General features: G+C 42.0%; 1 protein-coding gene and 1 long non-coding RNA gene across 5 annotated transcripts; one reads left to right on the plus strand and one right to left on the minus strand.

The window, feature by feature from the left end:
* LOC307218320 lies at positions 1-16840 on the plus strand. 4 transcript variants are annotated; one of them, XR_013839881.1, is made up of 7 exons: positions 1-574; positions 2641-2730; positions 5691-5770; positions 12925-13202; positions 14397-14501; positions 15415-15513; positions 16135-16840. It is a non-coding gene; the product is annotated as an uncharacterized lncRNA (long non-coding RNA). The 4 variants fall into 4 exon arrangements; XR_013839883.1 differs by lacking the exons at positions 1-574; positions 2641-2730; positions 5691-5770 and adding an exon at positions 10091-10368; XR_013839884.1 differs by lacking the exons at positions 1-574; positions 2641-2730; positions 5691-5770 and adding an exon at positions 10553-10941.
* Positions 7775-23712, minus strand: SLC16A4 (solute carrier family 16 member 4; the record flags this gene model as incomplete). Its single annotated transcript, XM_079980402.1, has 8 exons — positions 21760-23712; positions 20332-20464; positions 19321-19464; positions 18515-18676; positions 17403-17963; positions 15412-15623; positions 13881-13974; positions 7775-7902 (listed from the first exon to the last, which is right to left on the minus strand). The coding sequence occupies exons 1-8, from the start codon at positions 21868-21870 to the stop codon at positions 7775-7777; spliced, it is 1545 nt and encodes a 514-aa protein (XP_079836528.1). The 5' UTR covers positions 21871-23712.
* Positions 23713-24164: the final 452 nt, after the last annotated feature.

The raw sequence follows: 24164 nt of genomic DNA on the forward strand, positions 1-24164 counted from the left end.
CAAAATAAACATGGTTGGCACCAAACATTCAGTGATAATGCCTGCTTGTGGAATGGAAATGGACTTCTTCCCTGCAGATCCCAACAATCTGGTTTCTTTGTCTTCTCTCCAGTGCCCTTCATTTTCCCTCAATGATATCTGATTTGGGGTGTGTGCAAAGGGCTTCAGGGGAATGTGTAAGTGGACACTCACATTGGATCTCACCCTGTATTACTCAGGATGGACCATGATTTAGAGTGGGGATAAATTGCGAAGTAACTAGTGCAATTATTCTGTGACGAAAGAGCAATAAAATGTCAGGAGATTTAGTGTAAGTACAGAGGCAATATACAGGGGAAAGTCATTGTGTTAGTGCAAGGAATCCTGTCTGTGCAACAGAATTTCCTCTCTTCTCCCTGTCTGTTCCTCCACCCTCAAATCTCTTCTGGGGGGTTCCGTCAACCCTCCAGAGCAGATTTGGAGATGATGTGCCAGAAGAGGAGAAGGAGAGCAATTTTTCTTGTGCATAGAGAAGTCCTTGGACAAATGGGATGACTTCATTGGATACAAACCATAGATATATACTTGCAGTAAGGTAGAATTTTTGTTCTCCATTGAACTATATGTGACTACCTATTGACAATATGGTAGGATCTTTAGTGGCTAAGTCACAGAAATTATCAACTCAGTTTAACAAAGGTGGGCAATTCAGTTTGGGGAAAGAGACTGAAAATAAAACAGACATTTCAGTACATTTATGGTGCAGATATATTTAGGATATTGATTCAGTGGTTCACAAAGGATAATGAATTCGTCCAGAGTCTTTTTTTAAACTTAAAAAAAAATAGTTTAAATTAGTAGCCGATACATGTTAACTAAAAGTATCCCTATGTCTGTCCTGAATCTACTTCTAGTCAACTTTGTTGGGTGATGTCAGTTTCTAGTAGTGAGAGAGAAGAAAAACAATTCACAAGTTTCTACTTCTTTATAGTATTCACAGTTTTTTTTAGAAATTACAATGATTTATTTTAAATAATTTTTATAAATTGTCAACTCAAAAAATATCAAAGTGATATAAAATGAAGTCACTTAAACATAACATTAACGATAAGGAACAAAGTCCAACACTGAATTGAATTAAATCAAATTAAGTGATCCCATTTACTTCCCTCCTCCCCACTTCATAAACTATAAGGCCAATTTCTTCCCAGGGTATGCTTACTAGATTTTTTTCAATGAATCCGGGGACACTTTTTTTTTTTTTTTTTTTTTTTTGAAGCTGAGTAGAAACAGGGAGTCAGTAGTGGGGATGGTTAGGCAAAAGACCCTGGGCGCCCAAGCACACATGCATATTGTATAAAGGTGCAAAGCCCTTCTTTCGCACCCTGTGAAACAAAAATGCACAGAGTTTTAAAAAAACTGGGCAACGGCACGCCACCCACCCGTAACTCCCAAGCCTTCCCCGATCTCCTGCCCCCTTCCCCCTTTGTTTTGACAGATCGGGGGAGGCTCGGGAGTCACAGGCTGGTGGCCGTTGCCCAGGAGGAATGCGCAAGGCGCGTGGTTTCTCTGCTACACAAGGTGCAAAGCCCCTCTTTCACACCCTGTGAAACATAAATGCACAGGAGGGCAACGACCGACCGCCCACAACTCCCAAGCCTCCCCTGATCTGTCAAAACAAAGGGGAAAGGGGGCAGGAGATCTGTACCACTGGACATCCCCAGTTCTCCTTTGGCAGTGGCAGCGAGCAGCTCCTGAAGCCAGCCAGAGCCAACTGCGCTACCAGGCTGGCTCCGGGCTGCTGAGGCTGCCGCTGCCACATTTCCCGGGGACAGATTTGCAAATCTTGGGGACATTCTGGGGTCGGAATTTGTCCGGGGATAGATTTGCATATCCAGGGACTGTCCCCGGGAACCGGGGACATTTGGGTAACCCTATGACTTAAGGGAGATGCATCATCCCATTACATCATTGCAGTTCCTTCTCTGTTCCTTTCTATCTAACAATACATGTTTTCTAGATAAGTTGCCTGAACTTTACATGAAATTCTAAAAGTTTCTGTGCCATGTATCTGTGTAATGGCATGTCTGGACTGTAAAGTTTTATTTTCATTAATTTCTCCAATACCTAACTTTCCCTTTTCAGTGCTGTGATACCCTGAGCAGAGTTCTTCTATGACCTTAAAACATTTCCTGGAGAGTTATTGTGAATTTAGATCAACATCATCTGAATGTGTAAAGTTAGAGTGTGTGGTACTTAGGATTGTCATTTGCACTGAATAAGATTGAGGGCTCTGCTCAGAAGAAAATACTTGGTGATGTACAAAGCAGGTTAGTTTGCCTTGTACCACTTCAGAGAATCCCAGCTTGGATTTGGGTCCAAAGCAGAGCCCTGCTGCAGAAAATCTAAAGCTTTCCAGTGAACAGGCTGGGGTAATCAACAACTAGCTCTTTGCCCCCTCTTTACAATTAGATGAAGTTAGCCTCTTCTAAGTAGATAAAGCTTGCCAAATTTCATACAGATAGGTGCAGGGGTTGTTGTGCTAGGCCCCCTTTAAAGTTGCGGGGTGGATTTGAACTGAATTTGGCACTTTTGCCACTCCTCCCAGTAACTGCTTTGGGGCAATGTGAACTTTGCACCCTCCTACTTTTTCCTTGACAGAGTGGATGGCATTTTCCTGAAGCATGGAAGTATACTGCTTGTCTACAATTATGACATCATAGGCTTCAGGTGCTCAAAAAACAGGTACAGGTGAGAAGGGGACATGTGCATACTTATCCTGCACCCGAAGTCCTTGCTTGCTCCACTCACAACCTTCTTCTGTGAAGTGGAAGGTCTGAATGGGGCTTGGTAAGCACATTCAAACCCCCTTCAGACCCACTTTTTGGGAGGGGAGAGGAGAGTAGGGACATGGGGATGAAGACCTTTATGCAAGTCCTTCCACCACCTCTGAATATCTGAAAGGGCACACTCACACATAACAAAGTACACACAGGAAGAGTACAGTACTACCCAAACACACATAATGTTTTCTCTCTTTTTTTTATGCTGAACTTAAATGCATGTACAACTTGGGTCACAGTGAGGAAGTCAGGGGTGAAGGCAAGTGACTTCAATATAGGAACACAGGAAGCTGCCTTGCATTGAATTACGCCATTGGTTTATCTAGCTTAGTACTGATTGGCAGTGGCTGTCCAGCTTTTCTGACTTTAAGGCTCTCTCTGAGCCCTACCTGGAAATGGAACCTGGGACATGTTTCATTAAAGGAGCAGCGTTTCCAGTGAGCTATGGCCCTGCCTCGCAATAATAAATGCCCCACTAATATGAATAATGAGAAAGACACAGTAAGTGAACTGAAAAATAAGAGCACAAGCGATTTGTTGGGGAATTACGGAATGATTTTGAGAATGATTTTTCTGGATATAGGGAATGACTGGTTGGGATTGGAATAAGATTGGATGGGGAACCTGTGGCCCTCCAGATGTTTGACTAACATGCCTGTCATTCTTGGCAGTAGGCCATGCTGGCTGGAGCTAATGGGAGTTGGGGACACAGGAGGGCCAGAGGTCCCCCAACCCTGGTTTAGATAACGTAGGACAAAAAGCAACCACCAAAACATCACCATAAACTCCTTTGTGATCTTCAGATGAAGGGCTGTATAGAAATTTAATAACTAAGTAGTAAAATAATTACTGTTTCTAAAAGTGAACTAGCAAACAACAATGAAGATTGGTGGAATTGTTCAGATACATCACTCGCAAAAGCACTCATGAGTAAGCCCTAAATGGAAGCTGGAGCTGCCAGTCACAAAACTTCACCCTCTTCACACAGGGTGCTTTCTCTTTCTGGAGAGCTTGGTTGTATTAACATTTAACTGACTGTTTTGGGGTGTCTTTCACTCTCCATCCTGCTGACTCCAGAAAATTCAGGAATACATTCAGTGACACCAGTGCTAAGACATATCAATGAAACTTCTGTTTACGTACCAAAAGTTAGTTGCACTTGTAGGATTCCTGTGTGCTTCTTTTCTTACCCCACTGTTATTAAACTAACCTACTTACCTACCACCTCATTTCACTAAACTTGTCCTCCTTAAGCACTGGATTGGAAGATAACCAATGTAACAGCCAATTTATAAAACAAGATACAGGAGGAGATCCAGGAAATTACGCACCTGTCAGTGTAATGTTGGTCCCTTCTCTACTGTAAATCCATTTTGCCATGATGTCTTCACCAACCTTAACCATTGTTAAAATGAGACCAGTGAGATTCCCTGTTAAGCAGGGGTTGAAGCAGTTTTGCAAGACCAGAGTTAAAAGGGTGTTTGGTTAGTAACAATAGTTAATGTCACGGCAGACGTACGATTAAGGCTTTGAAGGGAAAAGCAGAGATTTATAGATCAACGTATTATGGCTGCAGTGACTTTCAGAAGCAGAAGTATGCAAAGTAAGAGAAGCCACTGTGCAGTTAACATTCTTCCAGATGAAATCAGTAGACATAATTAAGAAATGGCAGGGCATAGTCTACTAAGGCCTGTCCTGTCTGCAGCACAAATATTATAGAAAACCTTGTCCATTGTTTATGAATATACCTTTAACTTTTTATTAGAAAAAATAGGATTTGAGGCTTTTGAAATACTAAAGAACCAAGGGGGAAAATGATGCTTATGTTTTAAAATACAGCAAAACATGTGGGAATAACCAGGTAGCATCCTCCCCTCCTGCTGCTTCATATAGAAGAATTTCCTTGTTCTACCTACCACCATCAGTAGCATGCAATCTCTACTCATTTTCAGTTCTTACATGGTTCTTTGTCAGGAGGTTGCAGGCTTTTGTTTTGCTGAAATGATATGGATTACATACCATTATTTCTGTACAGATGTTTGTACATGAGTTGCACTATAGCAAAAGATGAAGTCATGGGGACTTAAGACTGTAAAGTAGCTGAGTTCTAGCATTAGTCAGCTGCACATCAGATCAATTAGCATGATGTCTACAGTGAATAAATGCACAAGAAAATACATTTGAAAAGGAAGTTGCCAAGAAGGAGATGGCTTTTTAAACTAGTTGTGGAATGTTTGTCGTCTTTAATGACAGATGTCTACACAACTCCCCCAAAGTGAAGCAGTGTACAGAAAAAGGGTGACCAATACTACATTATGGTGTAGTTGACAGCACATTGTGTATCTATTAGCAGCAGATCATATGAAAAACAGCTGATCTATTTTCATGCACACATACACATTCTGGTGAGGACAGGGAGCTGATGATTCCATGGATGCATGGGCTACACACAGCCCTGAAAATAGCTAGCAAATGAGCTATCACCCAAAGTAAAGAAGTGTGTATCTGTACATAAACATGAACAACAGAAACTAGACTGCTTTTGCCATCTTAGTGCGACTTAATGTTTAGGTGGCAGGTATAGGATGCTTTTGAGATAAAGCAAGATTTTTGGCCTAATTAGTTTTCACATTGCCATGCTGATGTTGAAAATCTGGAATCAGTGCATTTCCCTGGAACATATATTTCTAGTAAACATGGTAGCAGCCCACTGATGGAATAAAATGGATATCTGTTTTGGTGTCCTTGTGAAACTGTCTATACAGATGGTACATATCAGGAATTGTTCCTCTTTGCTGGACAGGTCTGCCCAACTTGGGATTGCTGGTGATGGTGATGGGGTTCCCTTCTATATCTTTTTGTCTGCAGTTCAACACCACTCTACCTCTATTTAGTAGAAGCACCTTCAGATCTGGCCTGCAAACCTAACTGCAAAGTGTCAAGTCTAGGTAAATATGAATGATCCCAATTTCCTTTGTATCTTTGTTGGATTTGCATGTTTCTCTGTTCATCTCGTTCCATTATTTTACTGAAACATCTGTAGTAGCATAGTTAATCAGTCCAACTCAAATGAAACTAAGATCAGCAGGCCATCTATTATAGTGCTGTCTGTTACCAGGCTGTACAGTGAAAGACTTTGCAAGTCAAACCCAGCCCACCCATCATGAATGGTGATCCACTTGGCCGCGATAAAACTAGTGTCTGGAACTGGGAAAGCAGATTGTCAAGTGTGTGACAAGCCACTGTAGGGAAACATTAGATTTTTAGCTGGAGTTGCCTGCTAAAATATGCACCATATTATTGGCTTGTGCCACCTTACAGGGTTTAATACCTCACATTTAATACCTCACATTTTGGTTCACCCTCATGGCTAGGAAGTTTTAAATGCCTGCATGAAGTTAAATACAAACGGTAATTCTCTCTGTGCATCCCATTCCATTTGAGTAGCAGCATTATGTACAAGGATAGATATTCCATTGTTGCTATCAAGTGGGTATTTGCTGGTGGGGTATTCACAGGGGTGATTAGCAAGTGGATACTTCATTCTTGCTGCCTGGAAAAAATGTTCTCACATGGAGCCACTTGACATGTTACAAACTTCCTACATGAAAGAACATGGATTTTTATTTGATATAAGAATTATTACATTTTATAATCACTGCTACTGATAGGTAGGAAACTACCTCACACCAGGTGATACTTTTGTCTCTGATGCCTTGTGCTGTGTGCTCTGATTGGTAGTGTCTTAGGCAGAGATTTCCCCTGTCACTGAATCACCTACTTTTTTTACTTTTAACATTGGGAATGTGAGGTATTGAATCTAGACCTTCTGCATGAAAAGCATGTGCTTCACTTCTGAGCTATGGTCCCTTCCCATAGAATACGAAACGTGTGTCTCAGTCTTAAGTATATGCCAAGAAGTGGTGATTTGTGTGTTTATATACAATCAGCAAAACATGTGTGTGATGATCAGAAATGACTCTGGGCATTTGTAACCTGTGAACTAAACAAATTAAGGGGACTGTTGAGAGATTTCCTTGTTCATTTTGTGTGATAGCCCCTGTAGGTCATCAGAAGTGACGTGATCGTTGATCTTTTTCTGGCCCTTGTTTCCTTTTGAGTATAGGAAAAGATGCTTTCCTGTAGCATATAGAATTACAGGTTTACATATGGAAGCTTGTTCATTCTCAAACTATTATTCCCCCCCCCCCATTAAACCACTTTTAACATAACCTAAAAGGCCAATATACCATATTCTGTAATGAAAAGGTCTGTTGCACCAATATATGGTACTTGATAAAATTTAAAACTTGATGCCTATGGTTAACTTACTCTCTAATCCTTTCTAGGAGACGGTGTAGTGAGAGCCAGCAGTGTTGTCTTCTGTCCAGATTCTGAAGACAGTTTGTATTTCGCAAATTACTGTTGAAATGGAATTCACTTTCGGAGGCGGGAGGGGGGCATTTGCTGTTAAATGTCTTTCATCCCCTTAAGCAGCTTTTCCTCCTTGGGTTTTCTGCTTACTCTTTAAGTAGTGACCTCTTCCACACATTTAGGTTGCTAGTATTTGGACCTTCAGAGGTGAGTTAGCTTTTTCTGTGTTTTGGGACATTGGGAAGGCATGGGATACCAGGCTTGTTAGACTTGGCTATTAAAAATGTTTCTTGCAATTTTGTTTGTACCTAACAATGTGTTAAAAACTCGGTTTTATGGCAGAGGCATTCAGTTGTATGTTCAGGATTTGAAGGTATACTTAATTTCAGTTTTCATAGTATATAAATTTACTATCACACTGGTATGTTAAGGATACCAGGATATCCTTCAAAAGGATATCTTTTGGAAAAGTCCTTTAATTTATTTCTTTTTATTACATAGTCGACAAACTGTTATAAATGTTACATGACATGGCTTCTTCCAATTGCTGCAGAATTTTGCTTGCTTATGTAGTCAGTTCAGCTTTTTTCTTGCCTCCATTTTTGGGCTACCGGTGCAAGGAATAGTGAAAGGGAAGAAACAAGGTAACAGCTGCCCGCAAAAATGAAGGAGTAAGCATATGTCTGAGTGTAATCATGTAGCCAACCTGTAGGAGGGAATCAGAGTTCAGTTACTTAAGTGTTTGATATTTCAGTTGAATATCACTTCATTTCCCCTCAGCATTACTATTGCAGAGCTTATATAGAAGGGCTAAGGAAAATAGATGAGAGTTTAAATGTTTATTCTGCAAGACTATAGACGTCCACAGTACAATACTCAAGATTAATTTTGTCCCACCCAAAGCATTTGTTGTACAATACATTTTGGAGCATGAAACAAACACCAGTCTGGCCACACAGCAATCAGATGAGATATGCTCTTACTTTGCGATATCTGATTGGTGTACTATACATACAAATAAATAAATCCCTGTCGCCTTTTTTAAGTAACTCTACCAGGTTTCCTCTGAGCAATATTTTTGTCCTCTGCCAAGGTGTTCTTAAAATGTGCCACCAGAGGGCCCACTCTTTTTTTCTTCACTGGAATACATGTCTGTTTCAAGGTATTCTGAAATGAACTCCCAGTGCAGGACTGTTTATACAGATTTCCATTCACAGGGTGCTTCCACATGCAAGTAGATCTACTCCATTCAGGGGCCAATTGGCATTCAGAGGCAGGCTCCATTTAGCTATCAAGGCTAATAGTTGCTGATGGAGTTTTATGAATCTGGTTTTTCTGTGCAGTTCTATGCTGGTTTACGTTGGAAATAAGTCTTACTGTGTTCCATGGGGCTTTTTTCCAGGAAAGTGTGCATAGGATTGCAGTCTTACCCATTATGTGAAAGAGCACTCCCTTCTGAATCTACTGTGTGTCCATTTTTCTGATTGACTCCATTAAATAATTACTTTTGATCAACTTCCTCTACACCATGCATAATTTTATAAACCTTTTATGCCACACCATAGTCAACTTCTCCCATCAAACTAAAACACCTTAAAGCCTTAAATCTTTATTTTAGGGAAGTTTATCCAGCCCCCTGTCATTTCAGTTGTTGTTTTTTGTACCCCTTCCAGTCCTTTTTAAATTGTACACAATATTGCAAATGCTACCACACTAGAGATTTAAACCAAAGAGAGAGACAGTGACTGTTTTTGTTCTTTTCCTAATAATAACCTTTCATGTTTTATTGCTACTGTGTCCTGAGCTGACATTTTCAGTGAGCTATGCACTCAAGCAAATGCATTTCCCCCTCATTAGTTTCAGTTAAGACCCCGTTGCTGTGTATAAGAAGTTTTGTACTTACCGTATTTTTCGCTCTGTAGGATGCACCGGACCATAGGAGGGGGAAAAAAATAATCTTGTTCTCCCCTTCTAAAACAAGGTGTGTTCAAGGTGCATTTACCCAAAGCCTCCGGAGTTCCCGCTGCACTCTGGAGGCTTCAGGCGGCTACCTTGGAAGCCTGGAGAGCGAGAGGGGTCAGTGCGCACTGACCCCTCTCGCTCTCCAGACTTCAGTGAAGGCAATCTGAAGCCTCTGGAGTGCAACGGGAGTTCCCTCTGGGCTCCGGAGGCTTCAGGTTCCTTTCGACCTGCTCTTTGGGGCTGGCGGTGGGGGGAAGCTCTGCTTTCCCCCCACCGCCAGCCTTAAAGACCAGGTCAGGGAGCAGCGCAAAGGCGGTGCACCGCCTTCCCGCTGCCCCCCGAGCTTGTGGGGCTGGCTGTGGGGGGTAGTGTTGCTTTCCCCCACTGCCAGCCTCAAAGATCCCTGAAGCCTTTGGAGCGCAGCGCGAGTTCCCACTGCGCTCCAAAGGCTTCAGGCTTCGGGGACAGCCTTTGGAGCCTCCCTGCCCTGTGGAGGCTTTGCGCAGCCATCCCCAAGCTAGAACAGCTCCGCAGCGCTCCGTCTCGCTGTTCTGGCTTCGGGGACAGCCTTTCTGGCCTCTGCAGGGCAGCGGGGTGAAGGCACCCCGCTCACCTGCATAGGCTTTGCGCAGCTAACCCCAAGCTAGAAGAGCGAGATAGAATCATAGAATCATAGAGTTGGAAGAGACCACAAGGGCCATCGAGTCCAACCCCCTGCCAAGCAGGAAACACCATCAGAGCACTCCTGACATATGGTTGTCAAGCCTCTGCTTAAAGACCTCCAAAGAAGGAGACTCCACCACACACCTTGGCAGCAAATTCCACTGTCGAACAGATGGAGCACTCTGCAGCGCTCTGTCTCACTGTTCTGGCTTTGGGCTTAGCTGCACAGCCTGTATTCGCTCTATAGGATGCACACACATTTCCCCTTTATTTTTGGAGGGGGAAAAGTGCGTCCTATAGAGCGAAAAATATGGTACTCAGAATTGCCTTTGCTATTCTTCTGTTAGTCATTCACCCAGTTTAGAGAGATCTTTCTAGAGTTCATCACAACCTGTGTTGAGTTTCACCACTCTGAGTAATTTTGTGTTATCCACAGTCCTGACAGCTCCACTGCTCACCCTTGGCTCCAGGTTTATGAAGTTAATATTTATGAAGTTAAATAGCATCAGCCTCAACGCACATCCTTTGAGAACCCTACTGCTCCATTGTGAGAACCATCTTTGTACTTTATACTCTCGCCTTCCTGTTCTTTAGCCATGTTAGCAGTTCAGATCACCCCCTTATCTCAAGCTAAGTTTACTTTGCCTTTTGTGACACTATAATGGCTGTATGATTTCTCCTATCTGCTGCTTTTGATCCAAATAATTCTAATTGATTTTAGTCTTTTAACTTGATATTCTCTCTCTCTCTCTCTCTCTCTCTCTCTCTCTCTCTCTCACACACACACACACACACACACACACAATTAGCCACCTTGAAAGTGCTAGTTAAAGGGGTACTATCAGTGACCAGTATGTGCATGTTCAGTAATTTCATGTTTGTTCTTTTAAGAACTCTCAGGTAATGTGACTGGGTTGCGCTCTAGTGACTTGTTAATTTGTAATTTGTCAGTTAGCTTTGATGCCAGTATTGGCAAAGCACCTCAGATGCCCTCCAGGATAACAATAGATTCTGATTTGGATCTCTCTGCAACTACTACCACAGTGACTAGTGATGCAAAGATTCTGTTTAGCCTCTGCAGTCTCCCTCATTCAGTAATTTTTTTACGCCTTTCATTAAGGTACTGTGTCTCCCTGGTTGGTTTCCTGCACCTGCTGCATTTAAATACATGTTTTGCTCATGCCTTTAGGAGTTTCCTCTTCATTGCTTTAATTGTTTGCTTTCTTGTTGCTTGATTCCCCCACCCCAACCTTGTGGTCTTTATTTTCCTCATTAGGGCAAGTCTTTCGCTTTTAAAAGTGCAGGTAGCCAGTGTAGTACCCTTCAGTTGCTACTGGACTAGAGCTCCCATCAGCCCCAGGCAGCATGACCAATGTTCAGGGATGGTGGGTGTTGTAGTTAACAACATTTGGAGGGCACCAAGTTGCCTTTTTCTTCACACTGTTGTTTAACCATGCTAGTAGCCTGTTGGACTTGTATGCCACAGGTTAGAAAGGGAATGAACATTTTATCTGAGTTTCTGTTACAGTGGTTTTAAACAAGCTCCAAGGTTACTGAAAGGATTTGGCCATCCTTTCAACTTCCATATTATGTTTTCAGTTCTGCCAGCTACATAAGTCCTGAGGCAACATCTAGCCATTTTGAAAAACAGATTGAAGACTAAAATCACACACAAAGCAGGCAACTCGGGGCAGAGTTAAAAGGCATAGCAGCTTCCTGGAGATGAGCACAAGCAAAGACCTGGGAGCACAAATGTGTTTTTAGAAGTTGCCAAAATGACATTAACTTTGGCATTTTCCTGAACTCAGAGGGCACATGGTTCCACAACATGAACACTACCACAGGAAATGTGAAACTACCCAGTTCCAAGAATGTGAATATGGGGTTGTAGGTGTGTTTCCCCATCCACATTCTCACCCAGTCATGCAGGACTAAAGACAGCTTGAGGTGAAAGTCTCTCCTAGTTGGCAATGAAATTTGCCAGTGTTACAGGAAAAGCCAATATTGGCTGGTTGCCTGGGCAAATGGGATTTATTTTTTTTTCTTCCCCTCCCCCTTTCTGTTTCTCCCCCTATCACATGCAGGCTGTTCAGAGGGCAACGAGGTGCCTTTGTTTTCTCTCTTGTATTTGGTCCTTTTGCTAAATCTCACTTGGTGTGTGGTGCTGTGACATCATTAAGTGTGTGTATTTGTTAGGCTGCAATGCCCTCAAACAGGTTTCCAGAGCATTTTCTGATAGCAAACTGTGGCTAACTGCATTGCTTTATTCTTAGAAAATGCTTCATAGTCCATTGCCCCAGATAATTGTTTACTTTCTATTTAGAGATGACACGACAAGGTTTCTATAATCTGGTGTAGTGTTCGTGGGACTTTATAACCTTTTGGAAAATTGTATTTCTGGTTTTGAATGGGCCTGTACCACCTTAAAAATCAAACAAGTCAAGTACATTGGATGTCACAGAAAAGGGGCCTTGTATTCCTCTAGTCCCTGTGAGGACATAAAAGGAGAGCCAACATGGGGTGCCTACTTCTTGCTGCTATGGAAATCACTGCAGGGTTTTGGGAGCAAACCAAGGGAAGAATTGGATCCAAATCCTTTTTAGTCCCCTGACACCCTTTCAATCTAGGGAGGAAACTGTCAGCCCTATAGCTGGCACAGTGAGAGTGCTGCTCCACTTTTTCTCTCACCTTGCTGGCAAGACCTAGCAGGAAAGTAGATGTGACAGTTTGTTTGCCTTCCATTCTCCTTTTAAAAAAAGGATTCCAGCCTCATTGAATTCAGTGGGGCTTACATCTCAATAGGCATGCAAGGAATTTTGAACTGTCAATGTCTGAATAGAGAGGTTATCCTCCCCCCCCCCCAGCTTTTCTGGATTATCTGTCATTTTGTTCCTAGCTGCTTCCTATGCTGCTGCAACTTGCTTGGCTAACAGCTACATATGTTCCTTTTACTGGTGTGTCAGTTACATGCAAGAGATGTATTAATTTTTTTCCAGGGGAATGAGGCAAAGGAACCCTTTATCACATGGGGCTGTGAGGCGGGGTTTAGGGCTTTATTCCATGATCATAATTTATCCTAATGTGCCCATTAATTCTATTCCAGATGACTCTACACAGAAAAGGGAAAGACAAAGTAGGGAAAAGGCTAGTCCATGGGGATAATCAACACGATTCCCTCCAGACGTTGTTGAACTCCCAACTCCTATCAGCCTCAGCCAGCGTGGCCAGTGATTAGTGACGATGGGAGCTGCAGCTCAACACCCAGAGGACACTACTCTGACTACCCCTGGAATAGACAGTCTAGGGAAGACTGTGAGAGCGAGCGAGGGCCAGGGCTGTGAAGAAAGAAGGTAGGAGGCAAATGCCCAGCCTGCAGCAACCGTGAGCAATATTTTTCCTTATTTATATTGCATTATCCATGTACCTGGCATTTCACAAAGGTGAGAAGAGGTTGCTTTCTCAAAGGGCTTTACAATAGACAAAAGGGAAACGGAGGAAGTGGAAGGATATGAGATTGTTTAACATTTAAACAGATGGTGCTACACAGTTGCTGCTGCTTATTTCCCTTGTGGGTGGGCAACAGTTTACTGTTAATTCCTAAGGATTCCCCCCCCCCCTTCTAGAGAGCTTGTACCCCACAGGCAAGAGGAAGGATTAAAAACACAAATGCATGCTTTATTTTCCTTTTCCACATACACCTTGAACAGGGTTAAGGATTGGGGTTGAATCCAGTGAAGTCATTGGGGTTGAATCCAGTGAAGTCATTGTGTGAGTGGAACAGCTTAACATTCGTGCAACTGAATTTCCCCTTCCTTCTCCTCTCCTAGTGGACTCCCGGCACCCTTTCAAATCTGCTGGGGGAAACATCAGAGCAGATATCAGGGGATGTGGAGGGGAAGCAGCTGGAGGAGGAGAGGGAAGGGAAGTTCTGTGGCATGAGTGGAGGTCATTCAGTTTGTGCAGTGACCTTGTTGGATACAGATTTTACTCAGCCTTGCTTTTGACAAGAAAGGAATTCTAGCCCTCTTTCCATGGAAGGAAGAGGTTGTTTTAAGTTACCTGCAATAGGAGGGCCAGCGAGGACTGCAAGGCCAGCAATGAATGAGGCATGTCCCAAAGCACTGTGGAATCTGGAGGCTCCTACAAACTCTACCTGTTGAAGCAAGCAGTGTTATTTATATATTTTATAAATATTTTCAACACATTGTCCCCCATTTTGAAAACAGTTTGCACGTTCCCTTCATTTGCATGTTTAGAAATACATTTTTAAAGTTAATAATAAAAATAAACCATGTAGCCTCTGCAATTAAGCCATAGGTGACCAATTTCCGGCACAGCCAGTAGAGGCTTATGTGATGTGATAGGAACATGGGTCTTTCTCTGGCATAGACTTGAGCGCGGGTGACAAACCTTTTCCACCCAGAGGGCTACATCCTGACCCTTCACATACCCCAAGGTCTACTTTGACACCTGACTCCCTTATGGTAATGTCAGGTGACAACTTCAAAAGAGCTCACTGTCAGCCCCAATGAGCTTCTTGTTGCCCACAGTGAGTCACACTTTTTTCATTTGCAGATTCTGTTTGGATTCAAACGGCACCTACAGATGGAGACTTTTCTGCCGCAGACAGGCAAAGCTATCTACAAGGCCAGTCTACAGAAGAAAAATGTCCATTTACAGGTACATAAACTACACTTGCAGCAGACATACAACTTCAAATGAGCTTCCTGTCAGCAAGCCTCGTTTGATGAGGAACAACCTGAAGCACACTTTAAGTTCCAGATCACAACCATATGTTTACCTATCCCACACTCCTGACCCCATGTATAATATCAGGTGGTTGAGGTTTGGGGGAAATGACTGCACAGAGCAAATTAGGGTCAAATTGTTCTGTGAGTTGGAAGTTCCCCATACCTGGACTAGAGTCATATCTCTACTCCTCCCTGTTTATCCAGTGTTATACCACTGCATTCTCCCCAGCTCAGTATATGAGGTCAAACCAACCCAAGGCACAGTGGACTATAAATGTATGTAGCTTGCAATAGAATGGAACAGTCTCATATTTTAGACCTGTGACATGCTTGCTAAAAAGATTGGCTACCACAGGTTTAATCAGTCTGAAATTAGAGGGGATGAATAGGTAGGGGACGATTTTCAGCAGGGAGAGGAGAGGGCAATCTAGACTGGGAGAACGTTTCATATCAGAGCCCTACAACTGACCCCCCCCCCCCCGCTCAAGTCAAAGGGGTTCAATTAAGCACACTTTCAAAAATGTGACAAAAGTCATATGTAGTTTGGTTCTGAGGCTGTACAGAAGACTTGTTTATTTAATGCTTTGAAGGAAGAATCGCAGACTCAAAATGCATTGGGTTCAATCAAATAGATGTTCAGAGCATCTGTAAGGTTTTCTCTCTCGTGTTCCTATGTATAAATGGAGCCTCAGGTATATCATGTTCAAAGCATTTTTAATTTTCTGGTTTATCCTCTGTGTACTGAAGTAGGTGAAAGTTTTGGGTGGTCTGTGTTTTTTAATAACTCTGGATCGCTTTGCTATTAGCCTTTTGATAATTAATTGCTTTCTTCTGCTTACCAGTACAGGAAGTATCAGAGCCAGGTATCCACCACTGAAAATGGCAAAGCCTACGGAATAGGTCATAAGTAATGGGAAGGTTGTGGCAAGAGGACACAGCAGGTTAGTGACACCACAAAAAATGAGGTACATCTTGTGGTAATGATACTTCTTGATCCAGTTCTGATCTGCAATCCAACCAGAGAGCAAAAGGCTGACTGTCTCTGTTATACCTAAAGGGAAGCAGAAAAATAATGAATTTTCAAACAGAATTTATGTAGTAGAAGCTTTGAAAAACACAGATAAAAGGTCAGAAAGGAAAGAGTTTGTACCCTTCTTTTATTTCTGTAAAATACATGTGAAAATTCAAAATTTCAAGCCCAGAGGTTGGTGGCAGTTTACATGAAAAAAAAGAATGTTATTTTACTACCTTTTATTTCTTTAACATTTAATATTTCCTTGCTGAGATCTAATCCTTTTTTTTTTAAAAAAAAGGCTTTTGATTTAAAGAACAGTTAAGAACATGCATTAAGTATTGTCAGAAGAATCTTTCTAATTTGTCAATAAAATTGAGGATAGCTCGGTTGTATTTATTTGTGCAATTTTAAAATATCCTCCCAAAATAAAATAAAAACAGCTCAGGAAACTTTCTGTCTTTTTTATGCCACTTCTAATTTAGCTTACTACTTGGTATTCTTATGAAAACATCAGTGGCTCACATTGATTGTTTTTGTTTTTGTTCAGGACTAATTTGTTGATCTGCTTAATTGAAAGGTAAGTGCCATCCATTAGAATTTTGTATTCCATCACTACTAATTGCCAACAGCGATATCCTGGTAATCTACCCATGGGGGGGGGGGGTGTCTCAGGAATTTCCAGATTGTTATATGCCATTTGTGAAATATTTTTTGAACAAATACTAAAAATATTTTCAAAGCCCTGGCTGTCTTTTCCCCTCCTTTCATTTTACAACAAAGTATACTGGCTGCAGTCTAGCAAACTTGTTTATGTAGAAGGTTACATGTATATATGCAGCCAGTTTCTTTGTGTTTTGTTTTTTTGTTAAGAGAAAGTTTGCACATTTGAAATTATGGCCATTTGCCATTACCTTCAGTCTGCATGGCTCATATTTTGTATCCCTGCTCAGTAACTAGCTTTCTTAAAACAGTCACTTAGTTGCATGCAATTGCTGGGTTAGGGCCCAAGTCTCCAACTCCTACTTCTCAAAATTGCTTGCTGACAAGTACAGTACATTTGCCACAGATGTTACTCCCTTCATATGCCACTCTTGGCTTTTGGTTGGCAAATTTCAGATTGGAGGGAAGGGGAGTATTTTGGGTGGGTGACTGGCTTTGGGCTTGGAACTTCTACTTGCTGATCCCTATTATGTATCATTGTCTTACAATGGGAGACAATGGCTTCATTTAATAAAGTCTTTTTAATTACTGGAGTTTGTTTCTTATTTCATAATACAAATATCAAATGGGGAGGGGAACAGATTCTGTTCAGAACAATTTACTTAGAAGTTGATAAAGACAATTTTTAAAAAATAGATGAGGTGGCAGATTAAACACACCAGTTGGCATATAAAACACACATTTGAGACAAAGAGATGAGATATATTCCATTATTCAGTGTACTGTATTTACTATTAACATCACTCTTTTACATTCTTGATGGCTGCAGCACACCAGTGTCAATGTTTCTAGGGAGCTATTTATTAATCCAAAATCATATTCAGTTTTCCCAGTATCATTTCTGTTGTGTTGTAAAAAAAATTACCATTTCTTGTATTGCTATGAGATCTTTTTATAACTAATATTTTGATTTCATACTTAAAAACAACAGGTCTTTGGGTTGTGTTTTTTTTAATAGAGTTGTATGTTGAGCCATAAGCAGTGTTACATTTCTTTTCTACAGGAATTGGTTTCTCTTCACCCAAAGTGAATTATTAGTGAAGCTGTCATGCAGAGATCTTAAGAAAGCCACTTTAAAAGTTGAGTTTTTCTTACCAGCCACTGAAATGATGTAAGCAGTATCCATTGGCTCGATGCCCAGTGTTTTAGCTCTGGCTGCAAGGTGGAAAGTGGGGATAAAGTAGGCTAGCTGGCTGAAGAGAAAAGACCATGTGAAAATGTAGAAGAAAGGGTTTTTTAGCTGGGAAAAATCAACATGGCATTGCTTGCAAGAAAAAGGCTGCGGCTTGGAATTTCCCTCCTTGTTTGTTGGAAAGCAGTTTTGATTACCATTCCGATTGGGATGTTTGTTTTTGTGGCTCCCGTTCTCTGGCACTTCAGAACACTTGTCATTTTCTGGGGCTAATTGTAGTCCAACATGCTGTAGATTGTTCATACTGATGCATTCATGATCGAGGGGATCTGATCTGTTCGGTTCTGTGGTGCCAATTTTATCTTGACTGTCTTCAGTGGTCTCTGCAATTTTTAGGTGCACAGGTGTTTGTTTGTCTTCGTGTTTAATACTTACAACTTTCTTTTTCATCATGTCAATCGGTCGTAGTAGCATGCTAGAAGGAACAAGGTTCAACATCACACCACCATATATCAGTAGGGCACCTAAATGATGAGACAGAGATTGAGATGTGACATTCTGCTGCAATAACAGGGAAATAGAAATGTTAATAAATTTTATTAGCACCCCCTCTGAAGGAACTTTTGATGACTTTCAGAGGGTCTAAAATAAGTTACTTTTCAGTCATGCTGGGAGAATTGGCATTCTTTAAGGCAAGATATCAGAGGCTTTTCTACTTCCTTCCCAGGACTCCCCAAGGAGTCTTCTTCCACTTGCAAAAGGTTTTCCTGGTACGGAGATGATTTGGGCCTTGAATGACAAAGACGTACACAGGAGTACCCCAAAGCTATGCACTTGTTCCTTTAAGGAGCAAAGCACACTCCCTCAGTGCTACTCTCTAGACTTGACTTTGCTGGTGGGAATGAATCTACTAATAAAGTGCCTTCCTGACCAGGAAGATACCATGGTCAATAGTATAAAAAGCCACTGAGAGATTGAATAAGAGTAGCAGGGTTGCACTCCCCTTTCCCACTCTCAAAGCTGATACACATAAGGTGGTAATTACCATGAAATGTGGGAAGTGAAAGCTACCAACCTTGCCATCCATACGTTTCTATCAGGACTTGAACAAATGGTGTGAGTATAACACTCAGTCCCATTCCTGAACGGCCGATTGCATTGGCTAGAGCCAGGCGTTTCTTGAAGTACTTGACAATCATCACAGCTGCTACCTGATACAAGCTAGCAAAACCCAATCCTAAAATGAAAAGAAACACATAAGAAAGATGCTCCTTCTTCTGGGCCCATCCGAAGGGTGGTAGGCAACCCTAGATTTGGGTGCCACACAACGAAAGGAGAGGGAGGGAAGCTTCTGTCGTACAGGCTCAAGTCATTGAGCGAGTGGAACTATTTTGTTGAATACAGCCCAAAATGTAACATCTTTATATTTTAATAAGCAAATATGTGTATGTATATATATATATATATATATTCAATTTCAAAAGTAATCTTAAGAGCTGACAAAAAGAACTCCAGATGATGTCTTTCTCACCTTCTTCAATGTAATTCTTTTCTTCTTTTTTTTAGGGGAGGGCATGTGCAACAAAACATTTTTGTCTACCTACTGGGGCACATATGAATGAAAGGGGGCACTTGCCTGTAGGTGCCTCCAGTAGCCCAGCAGGTAGAGTACCTCCCTTAACTTTTTCTAAATTGGGCCCTGTGTCTCAGCAGTGCAGGGAGACCATTATTCATTCTGGTGGGGAAGGCCTTTGCAAAAAATAAACAAAAGCCCCCCCCCCAACCCAACATTAGCCTGACTGTTACTCAGTTTTTCTATTTCCAGTTACACTTTTCTGTTACTGTGGCTGATTTTTAAACATATGGTCAAGGTACGCTCACCTGTCAGGAATCCCATAGACACACAAAGAAAGGGGATGTTTGTGGCCAATATGCTGATAAGACAACCAATGCCAACCAGGCAAGCCCCAATCACTGATGCTGGTCGTTCTCCTATAATTTCACATACTACGGTTACCAGTGGTGCTGCAACAGAGAAGAAAAACAGCTTCATGGTGGCTTGGGGAAAGGGGTACAACTGGCAGAAGGAGAGACTTGGAGGTAGGCATTTTTGCCAGTTTTAGGGAATATTGAACCTGGCATATGCTTAACTTTTGGAAACTCTATAATAGAGCTGTCAGGAGAATGTTTTCTGCTGCCTAAGCAGAGCTGAGAAAAAAAACTTGCTTCAACATGGCTGATGAGAGTAGTCCTTAATATTAGTGGAGTTACTTATCACATGTGTATCCTCTTTTCTCCAGGGAGTTCAGAGTCGTATGCATGGCATTTCCCCTTTCTATCCTATGTGAGATAGATGAGGCTGACAGACAGTGATTAATCCAGTAAGTTCTGTGGGCAGCGTGAAGATTTCAGTGCAGGTGTCCCCATCTTAAGTCTGGCACTATCCGCTACATCAGGGGTGGCCCAAAGGTGGTCTGGGATCTACTGGTTTATCTCTGGGCAATTTGTGGGAGACCAGCAGCAGTTTATGTCCTTTCTTGCTCCACTGGGGAGACCTTAGGGTTCAAGGAAAAAATGAAGTAGTTCCCCTAAACCTGAATTTTGCCACCATATTGACACATGGATGCCATCAATGTGCATCTATACTAAACAGTAATTTACACATTGTCTGTTCTTACATCCTGGTCTTAGATGCTTATAAGCTTTCAAGTGTTTTCAGGATGGCTGTATACATAGGTTAATGACAGTAGTTACTTAGGCTTTTCTTTCTTATTGTAAGCAACCCATGGTACAGCAAACAAATGCCGTACAGGTGTAAAAAGTACCACTAAAAGTGTTTCTTCAAATAAAGTATGTCTTCACCAAGTCATATTCAACTGTATTTGTGCTAACCTGCTAGGAATCGAAGTGAGGACATGATAGAGCCAATCCAGCTGATTTGTTCAGAAGAACCGCCAACATGCTCTTGAAAGGCCACAAAGAAAATGGCAAAGTTTTTCACTGTTCCCATTGTAGATACATTTACCTTAAAAGAAACAAAACATCCAGTAAAATTGAAGCACAAGTATTGCCTGCTGCCACTTGTCCCTGCCCTACAGAATGTAGCATTTTCCATTTTTAGAATAACACCTCTTATTCCCTGGGCAAATTTGTGATGGCTTTTAACTTTGGATCAATCACAGTTGATATGAAACTAAATGAAATGGTGCTGAACTCCATTGAGATTTCCCAAGTCCAGAAATTAGTTGACCTAGGAGAAAAAGTAGCCTGGGAGGAGAGGAATGGGAAGAGAGGGATGGATGGTGCAACATCCCTCCCAACTCTCCACTTCTCATTCCCTGACCCATCCACTGTGCTCAATTTATGGCTTTTAAGCAAGCATTGAAAGACACAGATTTGCAGCTGGTGGTCTAGTTCCATCCTGGCAAATTGAAAGGGAAATTTTGTTATGCATGAGTATTGAAAGTGTCCCATAGGCTGCCAAGGAAGTTCCCAAGGGGGAGAGTTCTTACTGGGAATGGCTTTAGTAAGAGAGCCCTGTCAGTGCAGACCAGCACTGAAAGGGAGCCCTACTTGCCAAGGAGCAATTGGGAGCAGACTTTTAAGCTCAAGGTTGCTCCTTTTCAGCCATGTCTTTACCTGCCTACATAGGTTGTCCAGTGTTGGCTAGATGGGTCTGGTCTGGGGAAATGTCTCACAGGCAATATTGGGACCCCTGCTGGGTCTGAGGTCTCCCCCACCACTCTGTGGTTGTAAAATGTTAGGTGGGAGATTTAATCTCATGGCGTGCACCCCTCCCCTTAATGTTTCTCTTCTTGGCTATTAATATGTTTTGGGGGGTTGAGCATTCAAATTCTGTCGTCCCCCCCCCGCTGCCCCCAGTTTTATTCTGTGGCTTCTGAAAATGTACAGAGTGGCATTCAACTAAGTGGTTGCATGCATGGAACAAAGTCCACCTGTGCAATGGAACACTGCCCCTATGTACTCCCTGCAACCCCTTAAATTTGTGGGGAGGGTTAAGAAACCCCAGAAAAGTCGACAGTAAGGTCTTATTTCATGTGTGGACCTCATTCCCTGTGCAAATACCCCCATTTTTTTTACGTAAAATGCAATATACATAAAGGTGAAGGACTGTAGCTCAGTGGCAGAGCATTAGTCTCCCATGCAGACGATCTCAGGTTCAATCCCTTGTGTCTCCTGCCTGAAACCCTGGAGAGCCTCTGCCAGTTAGTGTAGAGAATACTGAACTGGCCCAGTATAAGGGAGCTTCCAATGTTCCATAACCAAACCTCCACAGACTTTGTTACAATTCTTACTTACCAGAAAAAAGTTAAGCATAATCATCCACCCCCAGCCTCCATCGGGAGCTTCTGCACCGTCATGTTGTTTGGTGCTTTCTTCAGCTTCTGGCTCACCCTCTGTTCTCTCCATTCCTGCTGCAGATTTGAGCTCCAGCAAGTAGCTGCAATTGACTTTGTTAAAGGGCTCTTACACCCAAAAGATAATAGTCCACATTTCTGACAAACCCTCAAAATAAAAGCTGCCATTGCTGCTTTAACACGGTCTGCAGTTTTTCAACTTAAACATTAACCCAGTGTTTTTAAACACTAAAACGGTGGTATCACCCTAGTGAACAAGATGGACCTCTTAATTTTACTGCCTTCCTAGTTGTTTTTGACTGCTTCAAAATTAAAAGAAAAAAATTATCAGAGTGGTTTTGTTTTTTTAAAGCTCTGTGGCGGTTAAGGGGTATTTTTATCAGCTAAGACTTTTGCAGCAAGATCCTTCTGCTTGACAAGGGAAGCCTCGGAAGTAAATGTCAGAAACTGTCCTGTATTGTGAGTCACACAATACAGGCCTCTCAGGGAAAAGGCTTCTGAATTGACCCTAGTACATCCTGGGCAGGAAATAACACAAAAAGGCTTGTCTCCATAGTGCTTTGCTGAAGCCTGGGCTCTAGCATGTCTTGCATGCTTTTTAATTCAAACTCCAGGTTTCCCTTTCATCTTAATTGTGCTTTGGTCTCAACTCTTGATTTCAGCATACACCTGGTGAGCAAAAAATTCAGGCATCCAGTAGGCATTAGTTTAAGGAACAGCCCCAGCACCTGAAAAGAAGGCTTGTTGAAGAGGACAAGAAGCAGTTGCTGTTCTTCTGCACAGGCTTTTTAAGCAACTGCTTGCTGCATCAGCTAACTTCTACTAGGCCCTGCTTATTTACTAGCTTCCCCTGCTCAGGTCCCTCTCCCAACCAAGGTGCGCTAACAGCAGAGGCAGGAGCCTGGCCATGCCTCCCACATTCTTAATTCCTTCCTGCTAGAGGGTTCAGGAGCAAGGCAGGATTCATTTATACTGAATTGTAGAGTCGGAAGGGACCACAAGGGTCATCTAGTTCATGAGTAGGCAAACTAAGGCCTGGGGGCCAGATCCATCCCAATCGCCTTCTCAATCCAGCCCACGGACGGTCTGGGAATTAGCGTGTTTTTACATCAGTAGAATGTGTCCTTTTATTTCAAATGCATCTCTGGGTTATTTGTGGGGCCTGCCTGGTGTTTTTACATGAGTAGAATGTGTGCTTTTGTTTAAAATGCATCTCTGGCTTATTTGTGGGGCATAGGAATTCGTTCATTTCCTCCCCCCACCCCAAAAAAATATAGTCCGGCCCGCCACATGTTTTGAGGGATGGTGGACTGGCCCACGACTGAAAAAGGTTGCTGACCTCTGTTGTGGGGCATAGGAATTCATTCAATTTTTTTTTTCAAAATATAGTCTGGCCCCCCACAAGGTCTGAGGGACAGTGGACCAGCCCCCTGCTGAAAGTTTGCTGACCCCTGTTCAACCTCCTGCAATGCAGGAATCTTTTGCCCAACATAGGGCACAATCCTGAGATTAAGAGTCTCATGCTCCACTGACTGAGCGATCCCTTTTGTTCAGTGTTCCATTTTAAATGCCTGCCTGTACCTGTAGAAGCTATAAAACCTACAGTGCCAGTACCCCTACTAGGAAATGTGTGTTTGGACTAGTTATGCAATGTTCTTTGGTATGAAAGTAAATAATTGCAAAATAACCGTGACAGGTCAAAACACTGGCCATTTCCTCTTAATGGCTCCGTTGTACCTTTAAAATAAGAAACCCTGCATGTTTGAAGGTCAGCAGCTGAAACCTAGCTTCAGAGGAAGCCCTCTGTACCCTGATTATAAGAGTCTTGATACCATTGGCGAAAACAATGTCTTTTTTTCCTACAAGTGGATTGAGCCAGTGCCCCTGGAGGTAAAGCCCTTGTCCTGGCTCACTTTGAATTATTATTATTTTTAAAGAAATAGCTCAGCATACCACCATCGGCATGAATTTATTTGATTTTTAGATTACACAATAAAAAATATTCCCTAGCACATGAAAAGGTAGGTTGGTTTTCATCTTGAGGAATATGTGATATTTCCTTCTTTAAACAAGTATCCATAAAAATAAATTTATTTATTCAAGTATTCTAGGTTAGAAATGTGTTCTTGTTTTTTTAAAATAAAAACTACAGAAATTTGATTAAGATTTATCCCCCTGGGGTAAACACTTCATTTTACAGCAGTTACATCAAAATACAAGTTGGATTGTATTTTTCATGCAGTGTATGATGCACAAGGTAAGGCATTTAATCATATAATTGTTTTGATATGCTCATTAGTAACCACCTTTAGATGGTACTGTTGCTACTATTTCAGTCCCTTTCCA

The sequence above is a fragment of the Podarcis cretensis genome, assembly GCF_951804945.1.
Source record: "Podarcis cretensis genome assembly, chromosome: 6".
Taxonomy (NCBI): Eukaryota; Metazoa; Chordata; class Lepidosauria; order Squamata; family Lacertidae; genus Podarcis; species Podarcis cretensis.